Raw genomic sequence first — 19097 nt, forward strand, 5'->3', positions numbered from 1 at the left:
GGTCTACGTTGAACATCTTGGTTAAATATCTTGAACAATTTTTTAGAGTAAATTACAAAAATGATCACTGCTATTTTTTAATCAACTACAGTGTTTTCAATTGTAACCAACCGCCGTTATGATTTGATTTGGTTTTGGTTAGGCTATGCTCCCTAACAAATATTATATGATTAAATTGTCCGTAACATATTATTAATTTTTTTTTTCTAAATTATTCTTTTCATTTTTTATTTTAGGGTAAATTACAGAAATAGTACCTGTGGTTATACAATAATTTTGGATTGGGTCCTTGAAAGATTTTTATTGCTGATTTGATCCCTAGGGTTTTAATTTATTTTGAATCAAGTCCCAATCATTAACATTGTTTATTTTCTTCCGTTAAATACTTTTAAATTACTATTTCACCCTTGATGTCCGGCCACCAGCCCTTTTAGATCTCTTGTCGTCGGTTTCTCACACCCATCACATTGTCTGTCACTACAACATCGACCCTCTGTCGTCACTCACCACCCCACTCAACCCCTAACCTAAGCACCCTTACCAGGTAGTTCTATTCCTTCTGTTCCCTCTCGTTCTTCTCTATTTGCGGATATCTGGAGGTAGAAGACGAACGCGTCGAAGCCATTAAAGTTGTTGTGGTTTTTTGTAAATCAATTTATGATTTTTTTTTTTGGTTTCTTGTTCATTGATATCTAGGGTGCGCAATCGATTTCTGGATTTCTTGTTCAGGAATTATTATTTTTTTGGTTAAACGAGTGTACTTGCGTTTTTTATTCATCGATTTGCACAGCCCAAAAACCCCATTCCCCAATCCAGGTTCTAAAATTTCGACCACAGCGGATGGTGCGCCAAAGCTCGTATCAGGAAGGAACCAAAAACAAGGGTATTCATTTATTTGGAATTTTTGTTCATGAAATGCATATGGGTCTTTTGTTAATGGTTTGTATTAGAAAGTAACACAAAAAGAGTGACGCCAAAACCTTTTGAAGATTTATGGACTGCATGTAAGATGAATATTGATGGATTTCCTGGAGAAGATGAAGTTGTGGTCTTGTGGGTGGTTTCCCGGAGAAGAAGATGGTGAGGGGTGGGTTGGGTAGAGGAGTAATGGGGTTAATATTTGGTTTATAGAATCGATTTGAAGATTGTCATGAATGTGCAGGTTTTTGAAAGGCTAATATGTAGGTCTGATGCTTGGCAATTGGTATCAATTTGCATATTTTATAAGGGATATTATTGAGCTTTTCATTTGGAATTGATTTGCAGGTCCAATGCTTGGGATCGATTTGCATTCATCCGGTGGATATGAAGATGTGGAGGAGAGGTAAGGCTATATAAGTAAATTCACATACTTTTAACATTTATGAACTAAACGGTGTTAATAATAGGTGACTTAACTCAAAATGAATTGAAGACCTAGGAATGAAATCAGCACTAAAAATCTTTTAGGGACCTAATCCAAAATTTTCATATAACTGCAGGGACGATTTCTATAATTTATCCTTTATTTTAAAAAGAGTTGGCCGGCCAAATTTTCATTTGAGTTGTGGATACAGATTCTCCATTGACTCAGTCTTCTAATACTGCAACAAGTTATTCTTCATTTATGTCTTTATAAATGTACTCGTTACTTGATCATAATAATCCATTCTTACATCATCACAACTCATCTTTCAGTTTAAACTTTCTTCTAAACTAAAATTGAGTTAGGGTTCATAATGGAAAATCGGAGGGGTTTGGGGCTCCATCTCATTTTCGTATGTGTTTTTTTGTTTGCAACCACATATACTTGTTTGGGGATTGGAAATGTTAGCGTCATCTGCTCTGAGCACGAACGACTTGCTCTTCTCAACTTCAAACACAGTATCCAAGATCCTTTTGAAATGTTGTCATCATGGGTTGGGAATGAGTGTTGCATGTGGGAAGGAATCCAGTGTGATGGTGTGACCGGAAATGTTCAACGCCTTAAACTTAATGCAGATTCCTACTATGACTTCTTTCCTCGTAATAAGGTGAGCTCTTCTTTGGCAGAGTTGAGGCATCTCAAATACCTTGACTTGAGTGGGAATGGTTTTTTTCTAGGAAGTCTGATCCCTGAGTTCATTGGATCCTTGAAACAGCTGACCTACCTCAATCTATTTGATGCTGGTTTTGAAGGTATTATTCCTCCTCAAATTGGAAATCTTTCTAATTTAAAGGTTCTTAATCTCGGTTCAAACTTTTTAAAGGCAGATGAAATTGCATGGATTTCTCGCCTTCCGTCACTCGAGCTTCTCGACTTGAGTTCAGTGGATCTTAGTGGAGCACAAAACTGGGATCAAACTTTGCTTCACATGACTCCCTTGTTGAAAGAGTTAAGTTTGTCGAATTGTCTACTTTCCAATGTTGACCTTGGTGCTTTTCTTAATTTGAGTAGAATACTTCCCAAAATCAAACACCTCGATCTTGGCTTCAATTCTTTCGAAGGTCCACTACCCACCTTTTTTCAAAACATGACCTCCCTCACATTCCTCGATCTTTCCGTCTTTAATCTTAGTTTGGCATGGAACTTTCCAGACCTACTAAGCATGATCCCTTCTCTATCAGAGCTGCATTTGTTTGATTGTGGGCTTGATAGGACACATCTATCTTCCCCTCGTCTTAATTTCAGTACACTTTCTAACATCCAACACCTCGATCTTAGCTATAATCCACTTGGAGGCATATTTCTGTCCTTTTTGACTAACATGAGCTCCCTAAGAGTCCTTGACCTTTCGGATACCATGTTGAATTCATCCCTTCCTATTATGCCTAAACTTCTAGAGCTTCATCTTTCTTATAACATGTTTAAGCAGATTGAGCATGTTGGAATCTGGAGACAGTGCCACCTGCAACAGTTGAGAGTGACAAATAATGAATTTGGTATGGAAATGATTGACTCACCAAAAAACACATCAGAATGCTCCCAGGATTCTTTGGCGAATTTAAGAGTTCTTGATCTATCGTACAACAGACTGGTTGGTTCAATCCCTGAATCTCTGAGTAGATTAAGATTTTTAGAAGTGCTAGATCTATCTCAAAATCACTTGACTGGTCCTGTTCCAGAGTTCCCTGGTAACCTTACCAAACTTGACCTTTCTTCTAACCAATTGACTGGTTCAATTCCAAAGTCCCTTGGAAAATTAGCAGCTTTAACAGATTTGAATCTAAGTTCTAATTTGTTAAATGGGTCTATTCCACTTTCAATAGGGAAACTTGCCAAACTCCGTTCTCTCGTTCTCTCCAACAATTCTTTAGAAGGAGTAGTTACCGAAGCCTATTTTGCCAACCTTTCCATGTTGAAGGACTTGGATGCTTCTTCTAACACTAAGTTGACATTCAATGTTTCACGTGGGTGGATACCTCCATTCCAATTAAAATCTCTTAATCTCAGTTCTTGCAATATCGGTAATGGATTCCCACAGTGGCTTCGAAAACAACGGAAGCTTCAAATCTTAGTGTTGTCAAATGCTACACTTTCAGGACCTCTGCCCACATGGTTGCGGAAGATGCCCATCATTCCTGTCTTAGATCTCTCTCACAACAAATTCAGTGGACCTCTGACAAACCTTCCCAATGGTGGAAATGATAAAGTGTATACATATTCTCCTGAGCCCGCATTACTTCTGGAATATAACCTTTTCAATGGGTCGATTCCAAGGTCATTGTGCAGAAGAACATATTTAGTAGGACTTGATCTTTCCAAAAATATGTTAAGTGGGAAAATTCCCAACTGTTTGGGGAATCTGAAGGATTTGACTAACATGATATTAAGCTCAAATCGGCTCTCTGGTGTCATTCCAAGTTCAATAGCTCTTAATTCATCATTATTTTGGTTAAGTTTGAATGACAATAACTTTATTGGTGAACTTCCACGAGAATTGGCAAATCTACAACTTTTGCAAGTCTTAGATTTGGGTGATAATAAGTTCTCTGGAAATATACCAAAATGGATTGGAGAAAAATTTATAGATTTGGTAGTTTTGAGGTTACACAAAAACAACTTCACCGGTAGAATTCCTCGATCTCTGTGCAAAATTTCAACTCTTCAAATTTTGGATCTTGCATACAACAACTTAACAGGGACCATCCCCCGTTGTGTAGGAAAGTTAAATGGCATGGTTGAGAGTCACTCAATACCTTTGTATCATTCCGCTTCCGATTATGATAAGAATGTGATTCAGGGCATGAAAGGTGTTGATCTTGAATATACAACAATTTGGGGTATGGTTTATAACATGGATGTTTCAAGCAATAAGCTTGTGGGAGAAATACCGGTCGAGCTAACTGCGCTTTCTAAGTTGGTGGGTCTCAATTTGTCTAATAATCATCTCAGTGGGGAGATTCCACACAACATTGGAAACATGACAGAGTTATTTTCTCTTGATTTCTCAAAAAACGAGTTGAGTGGGAGGATCCCTTCAAGCATGGCAGCTTTGACTTTTTTGAGCCATTTGAATTTGTCACACAACAACTTGTCGGGACAAATTCCAACAGGAAATCAACTGCAAACGCTTAATGATCCTTCAATATATGCTGGGAACAAACATCTATGTGGGCCTCCATTGCCAAACACTTGCTCAAATCATCAAGATCCAACAACAACAAGAAGCAAGAAGAAACACAAAGCAACTGATGAGTGGATGAAGGTATGGTTGTTTTACGGGGACATAATGAGTGGTTTTGTAATAGGGTTTTGGGGTGTTATTGGAGTTCTGTTGTTCAAGAAGCAGTGGAGACAGAAGCTTTTCATGTTTGCTGAGGTAATGGTAGACAAGATATATGTTGCAGTCATGGTAAGAGTTTCCAAAATCAGGAGAGGAAGAGAAGCTGCATAGATCCTCTGGAATGCAAGTAGGTCTCCAGTATATATTATCAATGATTGTTTTTCTTTTTAGAAATGCTATTGTGCTTATTATTATATAATAGTTTTTTGTATGACTTTTGTAATATATATGGTGTTGTTTAGAGGTGGCAATTTACAAAATTTATATTGTATTGGGTATTTATACATGATCAAGTTGTAGATTAGACTACTATGGATTTGAGTTGTAGGATTTTTTTTTTTCCTTTTAATTCTGCTATCTTGCTTCCGACCTTCTGTTGCTGCTCTTGCCCTTGACATGCTGTTGATCCATCAACTTTCATCCACATTGGTCCAGATAAGTAAGAACCAAGTAATCTACTCATTATTTATTTCTTCATTTGTAAATTTTCTAGTTTTTCTAGTGAAGAAGGATGTGTGGGTGAAAGGTGGAAATTTTTTGTTGGATTTGGTATTTATAAAAGATTAAGGTCTGCTTGTATGAATACGCAATGGTAGTGGTCTTGGTTGATTATTTGGTTCTACTGCTCTCATGAGTTTGCATGAAAGTTATGAGATTAGATGAAAGGTTAATCGGTATGTAAAATGTCATCCTTTTTTTGTTTGTATGTATCTAGCTCTTTTTCCTTATAAATTTTCCATCTATCTGTAATTTCTGATTTTTAACATCTTTGTAATATTTCACCTCTTGTTTTTGTCCTGCATGATTGATACGAATAGGTAGGAGTTTGTGCATGAACGATTCTTACGAAAGAAGAGGTAGATTTTATAACATTTAGTCAAATATATTTCCGCAAATATCCTTGTACTTTTCCTCTGAATTTAACCTGTTTGTGCAGTGAAAATAAACCCGAACATATTGCTTGAGTTTTTTTTTTCATCTCCTATATTTTTTTTGATTTGACTAAGATAGTTGTGTTATTACCATTTCATCGGGTGTTCAAGCCCTTGATGTGTATTTGAGCAATTTCTTGATGTTCCTTTTTAGTTTGTCAATGTGCATAGATTGACATGACTCATGAGTCCATGTCAATGATATAATGAATATTTGATTGAAAACTTCTTTTAAGAGAATGGACATTTAGTTTGTCAATGTACACAGGCTTGGTATCCTTTTTGTTGACTGCTTTTAGATGTAAGTAATGAGTCATTGAAGCATGCATAGTCTTTTGTTTGATAAAGTTGTTGTTCATCTCTACTATCTTGCTTCCTTGTTTCTTTTGAACCATCTCATCATTTTACTCAATTTTCTCGTCACATATGATTCATATTTATCATCTTTTGAGGCATGAAGTGAGTTACTTTTGAGTGCTACCCCTTTAACCGTCCTTCCTTGTAAACAGTTTCTGTTCAAAATTTTACAAAGACAATTGCTTCTTCAATAGTAGCAAATTTGAATTGTCCGGTAAAGATCTTAATGCTATGCTCACAACTAGTTTTCAAGAATTAATATCATGAAAAGTGTTGATCAAGAAAATGGAAGAAGTTGGCATATAGTTTGAACATGGACCTTTCAAGCAATAAACTTGTGGGAGAAATATTGCTTGAGCTAACTGTACTTTCTATGTTTATAATATAGCTTAAGATAACGTTTTATATTATCTTTTTATTAATTTATTATCGAGGGAAACAACCTATTTGTCAAATTTTTCATTTACACAAATAAAGAAATTTGTAGCTTTTTTTTCGTAAATGTTGGTGATTTAATCACCAAATATATTTTAGTGTAATGGATTTAACAAGTGTTTTAAGAAAAGTGTTTTAGTTATAATACAAGTTAGGAGGTATGGGAGTGCACACTTGTATTTACTAAATATTGTTAGTACCGAACCCTGATCTACTGTGTCAAGTCTGAAAGTTGAAAACTGTTCTCGTTTTATCCGTTGTGTGGATAAGTCCGGGAAACACAACGACTTCATTGAAACACAGAAAAACGGAAATCGATTTCTTCTTCATTCTCTATCAAAATTGATTCTGTGTTTTGTGCCTAAAATCATAACCATTTTTCAGGAATTATCCTAGTTTGGATTTTGTGATACCCAAGGCAATTAGGGTCAAAATATCAAACAAGGAAAGTGTATAACACAATTCCTGTTTGTGATCCAGATTTCTTATAACCAAATTTTCGAAATTCCCCAATAGTAAATGGAATAAGCATACAAGTATTGAAGTAAATATAAAAACATGTTTAATATATAAAGAAACATGAATGTTGTAATATTATCTTGAGGAAAAAAAATCAACCCATAGTTTTAATTACAAGATGAGGGTGAAAGTGGGAGACGTGCATACGGAAATGTCATTTAATGTTTATAATGATGTATGACGAAACCCCTGAATAAGTTGTATTCTGAGCAATTAATCTGTTGCAACTTTTTTTGTTTGAATTTTAATTTATGGCAAAATGAGGTAGAGTGTGGTCACTACAAGAAAATACCTTATTAGTGACTAATTTTTAGTGACGACCTGAAATTTGGTCACTAAAAGCATCTTTAAGTCACTAGAAATTAAGTGGTCACTAAATTTTGGTAATCCTACAAATTTAATAACGAATAATACGTGATGGTCACTAACTCGGTCACTAAAACGCGAAAAAATTAAACTGCTTTTGTTTCATATCATAACAGCTATTTCGTGACTAAAAATAATTGTCACTATGTTAACTATATAGTGACTAAGAATAATGGTCAATATGTTAGAAATTTAGTGACAAAAAAAGTGGTCACTGCATTGGAGGTTTAGTGACCAAAAATAATGGTCACTACCTATTCTTATTTAAAACTACACGTTTACTCTTTAAAATGGGGAAAAACAATTAGTGACCACCCAATAGTGGTCACTGATGGATTATAAGAAAAAAACAATTAGTGACTATAAAGCAGTAAATAAGGACACTTGACTAATTTTGACCAAATTATAATTACACAGATAATTTTTATAAATACGATTAATTGGTTTAGTAAGGGGGATAAACAAGGTTGACTAATTTTGACTACCAATAAAGATTACTATGCCCTAAATCGACTCAGCACATCTCTTTTGCCCTAAATTGATACACAATAATCTCCAGTTTGACAACATCGCGCCGACCTATCATTGTTGGACCATTGTCGCTGGTCCATCGCCGCCTGTCCGTCGCCGCCAGTCCATCGTCGCTCCATCACATCTCTCTCCAAGCATTCAGATACTCCGAGATAAGCGCCCTCATTCGCTACAATGGCGTTACAAATTCATCATGTTTGCCGGCCGATTCTGTCGCCGCCATCAACTGGATCACAGTCATTACGGCCGACTAAACAATTTACCATCGGCAGAGACGTTCAGCGATCCGTTGCTTCAACCAAGTCAGTCGATAGTAAAACCAAAAAATACTTGAGGTCTTTGGTGAAGGTGAGATCTCGCTTAGAGATGTCCGGTCCAACGGTCGTTGTAGGTTAGATTACCGAGGTTGATAAGGATACATTTTGGCCAATCGTTAATGTCGTCGGTGATAAGATCGTTGTTCTGGATATGTACACTCAATGGTAATTAATTAGCTCAATTATATTCTCCTGCATTTGCTATTATTTAATTCTTTGATTGCTTTTCTGAGGAGGTCAAATAGGGTATACTTCTCTGTTGTGATATCAAAACCCTAGACTTGGCTCCGTAGAGTGTTTGTTTATGGAATAAATCATCAGAATCAACAATTTACAAGTATCATAAAGGAAATTGGAAGTTAATGTCTTAATGAAGTTTTCATGTATGGAGGGCAGGGATTAAGGGATAAATGTGTTAAAAATATTCTTGTGTCCTAATGATTTTGAATATGGATGTAGGAAACAAATGTAAGCTTTCTTGAATCTTGACATACACCATTTTACTTAGTTTTCTACATCTATTCATAAACATACAAATCCAGGTTGGAAATTAAGCAATCAGCTGAAGGAACACAAAAAGTTCCTGGACTCTCAGAGGTCCCTGTGTACAAGACATGAAGTATGGGAACTGCTCAAAAGCGGGAGTCGTGTCAGATCTGTTGGATCTACCAATGCCAATGAGCTAAGTAGCCAATCTCACTGGTAAGTGTGTGTGCGTGTGTGTTCAGTTATAGCATTGTAGTTGTGAATATAAAATCAAGGTGGAATCTTTATGGAAAATATTGTTGTGTAGCTTATTGAGAGTGACAGTTCGTGGGGAGAATTTGGTGAATGGACAGTTCGTGGTTATTTAATTTGGTGGGAAGTGAACATGTGGAGAAGATTGAAGGAATCCGAATTCATAAATAAATCACTTTCAGCTTTAGGAGATGTGATTTCAGCTCTTGCATCAAAGATTTCTCACATTCCTTACAGGTATGTCTCTCATCTACCCCATCTTAGATTATTTATTTATTTATTTACTTCTTATTTCAATCTTCTTTTTGACCAAATCAGGAACTCAAAGCTTACCCATAATCTTCAGAGCTCTCTAGGTGAGCTTTCTTTGTACATAATGTTGTGATAAAATTACAATACTACAATAAATAAATTAGTAAAAGTAGATTGATATTTTCTTGCAGGAGGTGATTGTATGACATTGATTTTCATCGGATTTGGGAGAAATAATTTGTTCCCTGAATTTTGCATGCAGAGTGAGAGGTGTTGAATATGACCAGCTAGAAAACAACCTAATGTCACTGAGCTATTCAAGTACAAACAACTGGTAATTAATTAGCAAAATACTTTCATTTATTTATTATATTGTTTTCTTATATAATTAAATTAATTATTTGTTGTTTATTTTCTTAAAAAATAGACTGAGAAAGCAAAACATGATGAGAAAGAAACCAAAAAGTTGCAGGATAATCTTCAGTCTGTGCAACTCCGTCTTTCTGCAAGAGAACACATATGTAGAACTCTACAAGAAAAGGTAAATCAAGATATAATAACAACATTAAAGAACAATTATTGATTATTATTATTATTATTATTATTATTATTATTATTATTATCATTATCATTATCATTATCATTATCAGGTGCCTAACTACAATATCGGAAAAAATACCTCCCTCTCAGAAGAATCACAAAATTTGTGTCCACTCCCAATTTCAGCAACATTGCCTCAAATAAGTTCAAGATTGTATGTAGTGGGGAATCCTTTATAGTTTTCCTGAGGTTAGAGCTTTCTTCCTTTTAGTTAATAAATTTTTAGTTTTATTACAATTTTACTAAGATAAAAAAAAAACTTGATTGTGACAGGTTCAAACACATCCTATTGTTAGCTCTTTGGCTTATATCCTATTGAGGTAAAAAAATATTTGAGCTTGAAGAAATGGAAGAAAAAAAAATAAATGATTTCATTACTTTGTAACCATATATTATTTATGGTGTTGATAATTAGATTATTAGATACTCTTTCTTTGGGACAAAGGAGACATTTGGTTCTACTCCATACTGGCTTTTATGGCTCAGGTTTGACCTTCATTCTTTGGTCAACTAGGTTCAAGATTTTGTTTCTCATTATTTTTCTACTCTCTTTTATAAAAATTGTAACTTTTGGTTGTGTGAGTGTAGGTATAGCATCTCAGTGAAATTGCTATGATCTATAATGCATTACCTTATATGAAGGTAACAACCCTCTATTCCTACTACCATCTAATATGATCATTTTACTCTTTTCTTTTCCTTGACTTTTTGTATTAAGTAGAAAAGAGACACATATATAGATAGCTTACTAGATTTTTTCCCATGAAGTCGTGTATGGGTATCTAGTACTAGAATAAACTATCTGAATCCGAGTAAATGACCATTTTACCCATCTAATTAGAAATGATTCTTGTTAACAAAGAAGTAGTGTCTAACTCTTTCTTGAGTAAATGGTCATTTTACCCTTCTCTTTGGCCAATGATCATTTTACCTTTCTATTTAAAAACAATGCTTGCTAACAAGGAAACAGTATCTTAATTTTGTTAGATTAAATGATCGTTTAACCCTTCTATTTAGAAACAATGATTACTCACAAAAGAAATAGTATCTTACTCTTGTTTGAGAAAATGATCATTTTACCCTTCTATTTAGAAACAATGCTTACCAACAAAAGAAACAATATCCTACTCTCCTTTGACTACATGACCATTTTACCCTTCTATTTAATGAATGACTATTTGACCATTCTATTTGGTAAATGACCATTTTATCATTGTATTTTGCAGGAGTCTGAAAAGTATTCCATAAGGATGCCCAACAAATGGAACTTTTCATTTGATTACTTCTATTTTGCTTTTGTAGTGTTAGTAGCTCTATAATTTCATGTATAATTTAGGTGGGAAATCATCCGTTCTTATATGAAGATTTATTTGGTTATTGTTGTATTATAAACATTTATAGCATTTGCCTTTTCTTTTGTCTAATTGGATATTATTATATTTCGTTTTAAAAATGACATTTAATATTTCAAAATTTCTTAATTATTGACCCTTTTTTGTCTAAAAGGCTAAATCAGTGACGACCAGTTATAGTCACTAATTAGATAAACCAGTGACCACTTTCTATGGTCACTAATCAGATAAAACAGTGACGACTTTTATTGGACACTAAGTAGATAAAATAGGGACGACTTTCATTGATTAGTGACAACATTTAGTGACGAAGCGGGTCGTCACAGATTTAGTGACGACTATATTTTAGTCACTGTTTAGTGACCACATTTATATCTGGTCACTAAATCGGTTTTGTGACCGACCTATAGTGACGAAAAGTGACGACCGAAATTTTGGTCACTAAATCATTTAGTGACGACTCATTCTATTGTTAGTGACCATTTCGTTTTGGTCACTAATTGACATATTTTTTGTAGTGGGTATTGCTGACATCACTCCCTCAAGTCTAAGAGCTCAGATATAACACAATCATTGTGACACTCTTGTACGATTTCAGGATTGAAGGTCCTGCTGAAAGCTTCTACCAACCTTTGGCTGTTCCAATGGTCACTATCTCTGTGTGGCAATACTTTTTCAGTTTTCCGACGATAAAAACTGGATCAACGTCCCCAGTGACAGTCAGTGTCTTCTCTTTCATGCTGAAAGCTATGGACTCGACCCCTGTATGTATATATTTCAAAACGAGCTTTAGTCAAACATATGGTTTCACGTGAAAATAGAAGGAAAACAAAAACAAACACAATATATTATTAACCTGAAAGGGTGGAAACTGCCTTCAAAACCTTCCGCTTTCCTTTATCATCGTGTACATTCACTTTGACAACCACTTTCTGCAATTGAATACAAAGTAATAACAACCAACTATGAAAGTTATTCTCCAGAATTAATTTAAACGAGGCTAAAAAGAGTAAGTTTGGTTTTATTTTTGCAGCATGGTTTTAGGCTTTCTTCTGCAGATATAGACAACATATCCATGTTCTCATCTGTAATAGCTAGCTAGGTTCAGCAGCAATTTTATTTTACCTTTCCTAATTTCTTACTTCATTTTTTGGACCACAGGTATATGATTCCACGAGCCAACAATCTTTTTTATGAAATATCCCATTGAATATGTAGAGAATTAATTCACAAAAGTATTATATGTTGGAATGATATGTGACAAGAATCATTTCTTTTATTTTTTTGAAGTATTTATGCAGTTTGTGTAAAAAAAAAAATCAATTTTCAGGAAAGTAATTTAACAATTTTTATAATTATCTAAAATGATTAGTGAAACAGATAAGATAATTACGAAAGAAGAGCAATTTTGTCATTTACCATATATACATGTCAAATCCTTTGAAAGATTTACAAACCAGATTCAAATGAATGGACTTTAGTGGGTGTCCAAGAAAAAAAAAACATATTTGTTTGGAAAAACCGACAGTTGGTAAGATTTGGAATCTATAATGTGTTTGGTTGGTTGGTTGGATTTGAAAGTTGGAGACAGATGGAAATATTATTTTGTAGATCGACTTTGGTTTTCAAAAACACACGTTACCACTGACTATCAAATGAGAACATGCAAAAGAAGAAGTTTCAGAAAGTGAGTTAAGTCCACAGACCTGTGTGTAGTAAGGCCGCCATAAGATCTCAACAGAAGACTTTGAATCATGTTGTCGGATTTTAAATGTGTTTGAACCATCTTCATTTTCCTTGTCCCAAAATTCTGAGCAATTTGTTGTTTTCACCTCATCCCCTTTACTTCCCCAAGGAATGAGCTCACCTCCAACATAACTGTTAGCTGCTAAGCCACTCAGATGCCCTCCGTCTATGGAAAATGATATCATATTGTATGAAGAATTCAATAATGTTGTGTGCCTCAGTGAACTAAAGGAAACATATCCTATGATTGACCCACTTCCATCATATTTAGGATCTGCTGGTGCTTCACTAGACTCTTGCCAAAGCACGGAGAGAATATCTTCATCCACATCCTGCCTGATGATTATATTTATTCGCGGATGTCTTGCTTTGGTAACAATGCATATTAAGAACCCACAAAAGTCTTTGTACCAATCATATGGAAGACGCAATGTAAATGTTGTCCCCTTAAACAGCCTACCAACAAACCCCCTTGGAATCATCTTATATCCAAGATTGACACTGATAAAGTGATCTTCAAGAGCATTTCCCTGCCATGGAAAACACGTTCAATTATTCTGCTTTTTGGATTTTATATAAAGAGTGAAATTCCAAACGTAAAGGTAAAGTAAACCTGGAGCATGGAGTCTAGTAATATGTCACCAACAAGTGGACCAAGTTTGTTGTACCCACACAATGAGACTTTCCACAACCACTTACAGTTTGAAATATCTCCAAAGCTTTCAAGTGACCAACAATTATCCGCTATAACAACAGCTATACTTGATGGCAGATCCCACAATTCTACAAGTAATTGGCACCATGACACGTCCAGCCATTTGAGCTGAGGAAGTCGCCATCGACTAAAATTTAATCTTGAAAACTTATTTCCTTTTAGATTGAGTTCTTCCAAGTTGGGAAACTCCCAAACAGCAGAGTCAATGTCTTTATCTCCCAGACTGCAGTACCGGAGATTTAACTTTCTTAAGCCTCTGGGAAAAAACCGTAACACTGTATTGTTGTTGCGAGGTAAACAAGGCTCCTCTAAACAACATTCTTCTACATCAATCAGGTCCTCTGCTGGGTTTCTAATTTTTGTGTCACCACACGTCCAACAAGTAACGACAAAGTTTGAAGAATACTTTTTGTAGGATGCAACTTCTTTCCCACTAATATTTGAATGAAGATGCAGTAGACCGTTCATTTTCTGTTGGATCCCCAAGAGCTTAAAAAGTTTGGGGCAATCTGATAATGAAAGGGTCTCGAGTTTCTTTAGTCGCTTAATCGGTGGAAATATCTTAAGACCAGAACAAAACTCTATAGATAGGAAAATGAGCCTTTCCAAGTTTCCAATCGATGGATGAATCTTTTTTAAACGCTGGCATCCACGAAGAATGAGTCTTTCAAGATTTGGAATTCTATCAAAATCTGGTGTCATGATTAGGTTATTCAATCTAACAAGTTCCAAGATCTTCAGATTTGGAAGATGCTGTTCCATACAAGTGCAAACAAGTCAAAGTATATCAAGGTAATAAGAGCTTAAAGTAAATTAAAAAATATATACACATGAAACAAGCCAAAACATATGAAATATATACTAAAAAAATTATACTATTTGCAAAAGTTTGGGCTTCGGCCGGCCCTATTAAAAATGGGTACTGATTCATACACAACAAAAAATTTCCATACAAAAACATTCGACAACTCCATAAAACATAAATTGTTATGTATGGAGAAAAATTGTTGGGTGCGAATCACTTCCCATTGAAAATATATAAAACTGGGACTAAAACATCCGACAAGCTATTTATTTGGTTTCACCCGAAAATCAAAGAACAACACAATCCAAATAACCAGTTTAACAAATGAACTGGACAGGTTATAGTTGACCTGAATCATGAACACTTCTAACTTGACGAAGGGAGATTCCTACCTTACATAATGTGGATCTTTTTTAACAAGCCTTTGATATGTTTTGGTCGTGTTTATCACCACCACAAATGAAGAGGGTTACCTTTTATATTTAATTAAGATTAGTATTTCCTTAATAGTTATCAATTTAATTTTGGTAAGTAGGGTTCGACAAACATTATAAGTATGACGGAATTGAAGAATCGATTATTGGAACGCTTCCGACCATCTAATGACGGAACTATGATACAACTGGTCGTTTCGGTCATGTTTATCAGCGCCCAAATAAAGAGGGTTATATATATATATATATATATATATATATATATATATATATATATATATATATATATATATATATATATATATATATATATATATATATATGGGTAAAGTGAATATACCTAACAACCTTATATAAGCTTAGGTACCTAACTCCATAATACTACATCGGTTTGTATCATATTTACATTGTAATTTCCTAAGGTTCTTAAACTTCAACCCCATAACTTGATTACTTCCAAAATCTTTGGACTTTCAAGAATATATCTTTCTTTTACATCACGTTTTTTCTATCGAATACCACCTGATGGGCTTCATATACTACCGCTACAAATGAAAAGATATAGGAGAAATATAATGATGAATTTCCAAAATTTTTTGAAGTAAATCAAGTTTAGGGATGAACTTTAAGAACCTTGGATGATTGCAATGAAAATTTAATGCAAAATAACGTAGTTTGATGAGGTTAGGTACTTAAGCTCATTGTTTTGAAAACCGGACCGGACCGGCCGGTTCATCCGGTTTAACCGGGAATCGGTAGGTCTACCGGTTCTCTTAAGTCTGAAAACCGCTTGTAAACAAACCGGTAACGAACCAGCGGTTCAACCAAAAACCGGAAAAAACCGGACTGGTCAAACCGGACAAAACCGGAAACCCAATAAAATATTATAAATTTTATACTAAAAAGAAGTTAAAGGGACCCTCGCTGTAATATGGGAGATCCGTTCCTTGGTCTTTAAAAACCCACTCACTCCATTCGTTTTATACACCTTTCCAAAGCCTCCATTTTAGTTTTTTGGGCGATGTGGGATAGACTTGAACAGTGACTTTGAGGATTCTTTTCTACATTCAATAAAATATTTTTTTTTTCTTTTGGCATTTCCTTTTTTACAAGAGTTTAAGGAGTAAGTTTATAAATGATTTTAAGGAGTAGGCTTATAAATTATTTGAAGTTGAAATCGGAATGTGCCGTTTCATTTTAAATGTTCAAAAATCATGATATATATATATATATATATATATATATATATATATATATATATATATATCGTCCGGTTCATCCGGTTTTTAGGACCGGTTCGACCGGTCAAACCAGTTGAACCATAGAACCGGTAAGACGAGCGGTTCAATGTCCGGTCCGGTTTTCAAAACATTGCTTAAGCTTATATAAGATTGTTAGGTATATTCACTTTACCCATATATATATATATATATATATATATATATATATATATATATATATATATATATATATATATATATATAGAGAGAGAGAGAGAGAGAGAGAGAGAGGAAGGATCATTTGAGAACCTATAGTTTCCCGAGAACCCGAGAATTAAAAGTGGACCACTAGATCAAAAAACTGAACGGTCAAGATCAAAGATGGCAATATGGTAAATAAACATAGCTTCAATGGTATATGTGGTTTTTTAACAAAAAATTATAGGGGTAAATTAGGTGTATAGATTTTCTGAATTCCTAAAATCAAAACTACTAATTTATCATCACCATCCATACCTGTCGCCACCTCCTTTCCCTCTCCAGCAACGATGCCTGCTCCTCCTTCTCCTTCGCCGGAGACGATTGATGCTTCGCCAGATCTAGATACTCATGCCACTCATTCACCTTCCGATAGCAGCTCCGCCAGAGATCTCTCTTTTTCTTCCTGTTGTTTAGCCTTGAGAAAATCAACGCTAAATCCTCCATCTCCCGCCTCACATTTTCTCATCCTCACCGGCAATAAATCTTCGTCTCGTCTTTGATTGTCGATTCGCATCTCTGCTATAAGCTTCGATTGTTGAGCCTTGCTCTATTTGTAAGGTTTGCTTATCTCTCATAAGATTCGATCTTTTATGTTCTAATCTCGCTTAGCGGAATCCTTTTTTCTGGCCTTTTAATCTTCTCTCGTCTCCTTGAATTTCATATGTTGTACTACCATTGATGAATAGCAGCAGAGTTCCTATCGAGCTCTGAACCAAATTTTTATAGTTCATGGAAGTGGTTTTGACTTTTAACCTAAGTTTGATCTTACTCTGCTTTTCAATCGAACTCATTACACTTAATTTAATTGTTTAATAGGTGAATGTGATGCTAAAAAAAGCTAGTTTTCTAATCCATTATGATGATTTTGTTGCTGGCTCCAAGAATACCTGATAAGCATATATCTGGAATGGTTGATGAATCAACAAAACTTGCAAAGGTTGTTTTGCTCTGACTAAAATAAAGAGACACAGTAGGTATTAAAATAGTTCAGAGTTATATTTAGTTTAATGCACGTTTCCTTATTTGTTTTTATTTCAAAAGTAGAAAAGAATAAGTCAAGGCCATGTGGATAGCGTCCCCTGGTCTTTAGCTAGCAGTAGAGTAGTTGCTATTTTTATGCTAATTTTTCTCTTAAATAGTGAGGTATGTACGAGGAGTTTTGTATCCTCTTTTCTCTTCCCAGTTTTTGAATAAGAAAAGTGAAGCATTTCTGTTCCTGTGTATTGTTTTTGTCCCTATTATCTTTATTGGTTCCTGTTGAGGTCAATAACTTCAATATATACCAGATTTACCCTTCCTTGATAAAACCAGTCTTTTGTCCCCTGTTGTGTTACTTTCTGCAAAAGGACACTCATACCCTTGTGAAAGACCAACACTTGGTATCAGAGCGAATCTGGTGCATGCCCAAGTATCAACCACGACCCGAAGAAATGTCAGGAAATGGTGAGAAGGATGGTCCGATAACGTTGCATTACCCAATGCTTTCTAGGAGCAACTATGCAGCATGGGCCATTAAAATGAAGGTCTTCATGCAGGCCCATGGCGTATGGGAGGCTGTTGAGCCAAGAACCACCAACACCCTTGTGGAAACGAAGAAGGACAAGATGGCCTTGGCAGCAATCTACCAAGGAATACCTGAAGACCTACTACTGCAACTGGCTGAAAGGAAGACGGCTAAAGAAGCATGGGATGCCCTCAAGATAATGTTCATGGGAGCCGACCGAGTGAAAGTGGCGAAGATTCAGACCTTGAAGGCAGAGTTTGAAGCCCTGAACATGAAAGAATCTGAAAGTGTGGATGAGTTTGCCGTGAAGGTGAGCAATGTTGTGAGCACTTTACGAGCATTGGGGGACACAGTGGAAGAGTCATATGTAGTAAAGAAGGTATTGAGAGCCGTGCCATCCAAGTTCCTACAAATTGCTTCAGCCCTAGAGCAATTTGGTAATCTAGATGAAATGTCTACTGAAGAAGTGATAGGCAGATTAAAGGCTCATGAAGAGAGGATGAAAGGCCATAGTGAAACAGAAGAAAAAAAACTTTTGTTAACCCATCAGGAGTGGACTGAAAGAAACAAGAAGAGAGGTGGAGAAGACTCAAAATCTAAAGGAAATAGAGGAGATAGAGGAAGCTCTGGGAGTTCACGTGGAAGAGGAAGAGGACGGGGCAGAGGCCATAATCAGACAGGTCGAGGTGGTCGTGGAAGGAGTGGTCCACACAATCAAAAGGATGGGAGTCGTGCCTCATCCAGTAATCAAGACAAAAGTGGTGTGCAGTGCTACAACTGTCAAGAATTTGGCCACTATGCTGCTGAATGTAAAAATCCAAGACGTGAAAGAATTCAAGAAAACAATCTAATACGAGATGATGAACCTGCACTTATGTTGGCATCTTTTGAAACAGGAGAAGAGATGTGTGAAGTCTTCCTAAATGAAGAAAAAGTAAACCCTCAACTGAAAACAAAAGGAGATGAATCAAGTCAAACAAACCTGTGGTACTTAGACACAGGGGCTAGCAATCACATGACAGGTGATAAAAGGAAATTTCGTGATCTTAACACGGCAATTCAAGGCTATGTAAGATTTGGGAATGAATCTAGAGTTAGAATCGAAGGGAAAGGGAGTATAGTTTTCCAGTGCAAAAACGGAGAACAAAGGAAGCTACAGGAGGTGTATTATATACCTGATCTCTGTAATAACATCATAAGCTTGGGTCAACTATCTGAAGGAGGAGACGAAATCAGAATCAAGGAACCATTTCTATGGGTTCATGATG

The 19097-nt window shown here is 35.4% G+C and overlaps 2 protein-coding genes and 1 long non-coding RNA gene across 6 annotated transcripts; 2 read left to right on the plus strand and 1 right to left on the minus strand.

The window, feature by feature from the left end:
• Positions 1 to 219: 219 nt before the first annotated feature.
• LOC111916984 (receptor-like protein EIX2) lies at positions 220 to 5014 on the plus strand. Of its 2 annotated transcripts, none has more exons than XM_052766085.1 (2): positions 220 to 1324; positions 1482 to 5014. In XM_052766085.1, exon 2 carries the CDS (start codon positions 1719 to 1721, stop codon positions 4854 to 4856), a length of 3138 nt encoding a protein of 1045 aa, XP_052622045.1. In that variant the 5' UTR covers positions 220 to 1324; positions 1482 to 1718; the 3' UTR covers positions 4857 to 5014. The 2 variants fall into 2 exon arrangements, with proteins under 2 accessions (XP_052622045.1, XP_023768398.2); XM_023912630.2 differs by lacking the exon at positions 220 to 1324 and having other exon boundaries at positions 2019 to 2157; positions 2229 to 5014.
• A 2839-nt stretch (positions 5015 to 7853) lies between these two features.
• LOC111897154 (uncharacterized) lies at positions 7854 to 11231 on the plus strand. 3 transcript variants are annotated; one of them, XR_008225421.1, is made up of 12 exons: positions 7854 to 8367; positions 8599 to 8670; positions 8745 to 8904; positions 8996 to 9177; positions 9259 to 9296; positions 9384 to 9526; positions 9620 to 9733; positions 9843 to 9981; positions 10066 to 10112; positions 10208 to 10278; positions 10381 to 10434; positions 11019 to 11231. It is a non-coding gene; the product is annotated as an uncharacterized LOC111897154 (long non-coding RNA). The 3 variants fall into 3 exon arrangements; XR_008225420.1 differs by lacking the exon at positions 8599 to 8670 and having other exon boundaries at positions 7857 to 8367; XR_008225422.1 differs by lacking the exon at positions 8599 to 8670 and having other exon boundaries at positions 7857 to 8367; positions 9455 to 9526.
• A 153-nt stretch (positions 11232 to 11384) lies between these two features.
• LOC128127542 (TMV resistance protein N-like) lies at positions 11385 to 14391 on the minus strand. Its single transcript, XM_052766087.1, has 4 exons — positions 13504 to 14391; positions 12851 to 13420; positions 12001 to 12076; positions 11385 to 11906 (listed from the first exon to the last, which is right to left on the minus strand). The coding sequence occupies exons 1-4, from the start codon at positions 14365 to 14367 to the stop codon at positions 11767 to 11769; spliced, it is 1650 nt and encodes a 549-aa protein (XP_052622047.1). The 5' UTR covers positions 14368 to 14391; the 3' UTR covers positions 11385 to 11766.
• Between the last annotated feature and the right edge of the window lie 4706 nt (positions 14392 to 19097).

This window comes from Lactuca sativa, chromosome 8, assembly GCF_002870075.4.
Source record: "Lactuca sativa cultivar Salinas chromosome 8, Lsat_Salinas_v11, whole genome shotgun sequence".
Classification (NCBI taxonomy): Eukaryota; Viridiplantae; Streptophyta; class Magnoliopsida; order Asterales; family Asteraceae; genus Lactuca; species Lactuca sativa.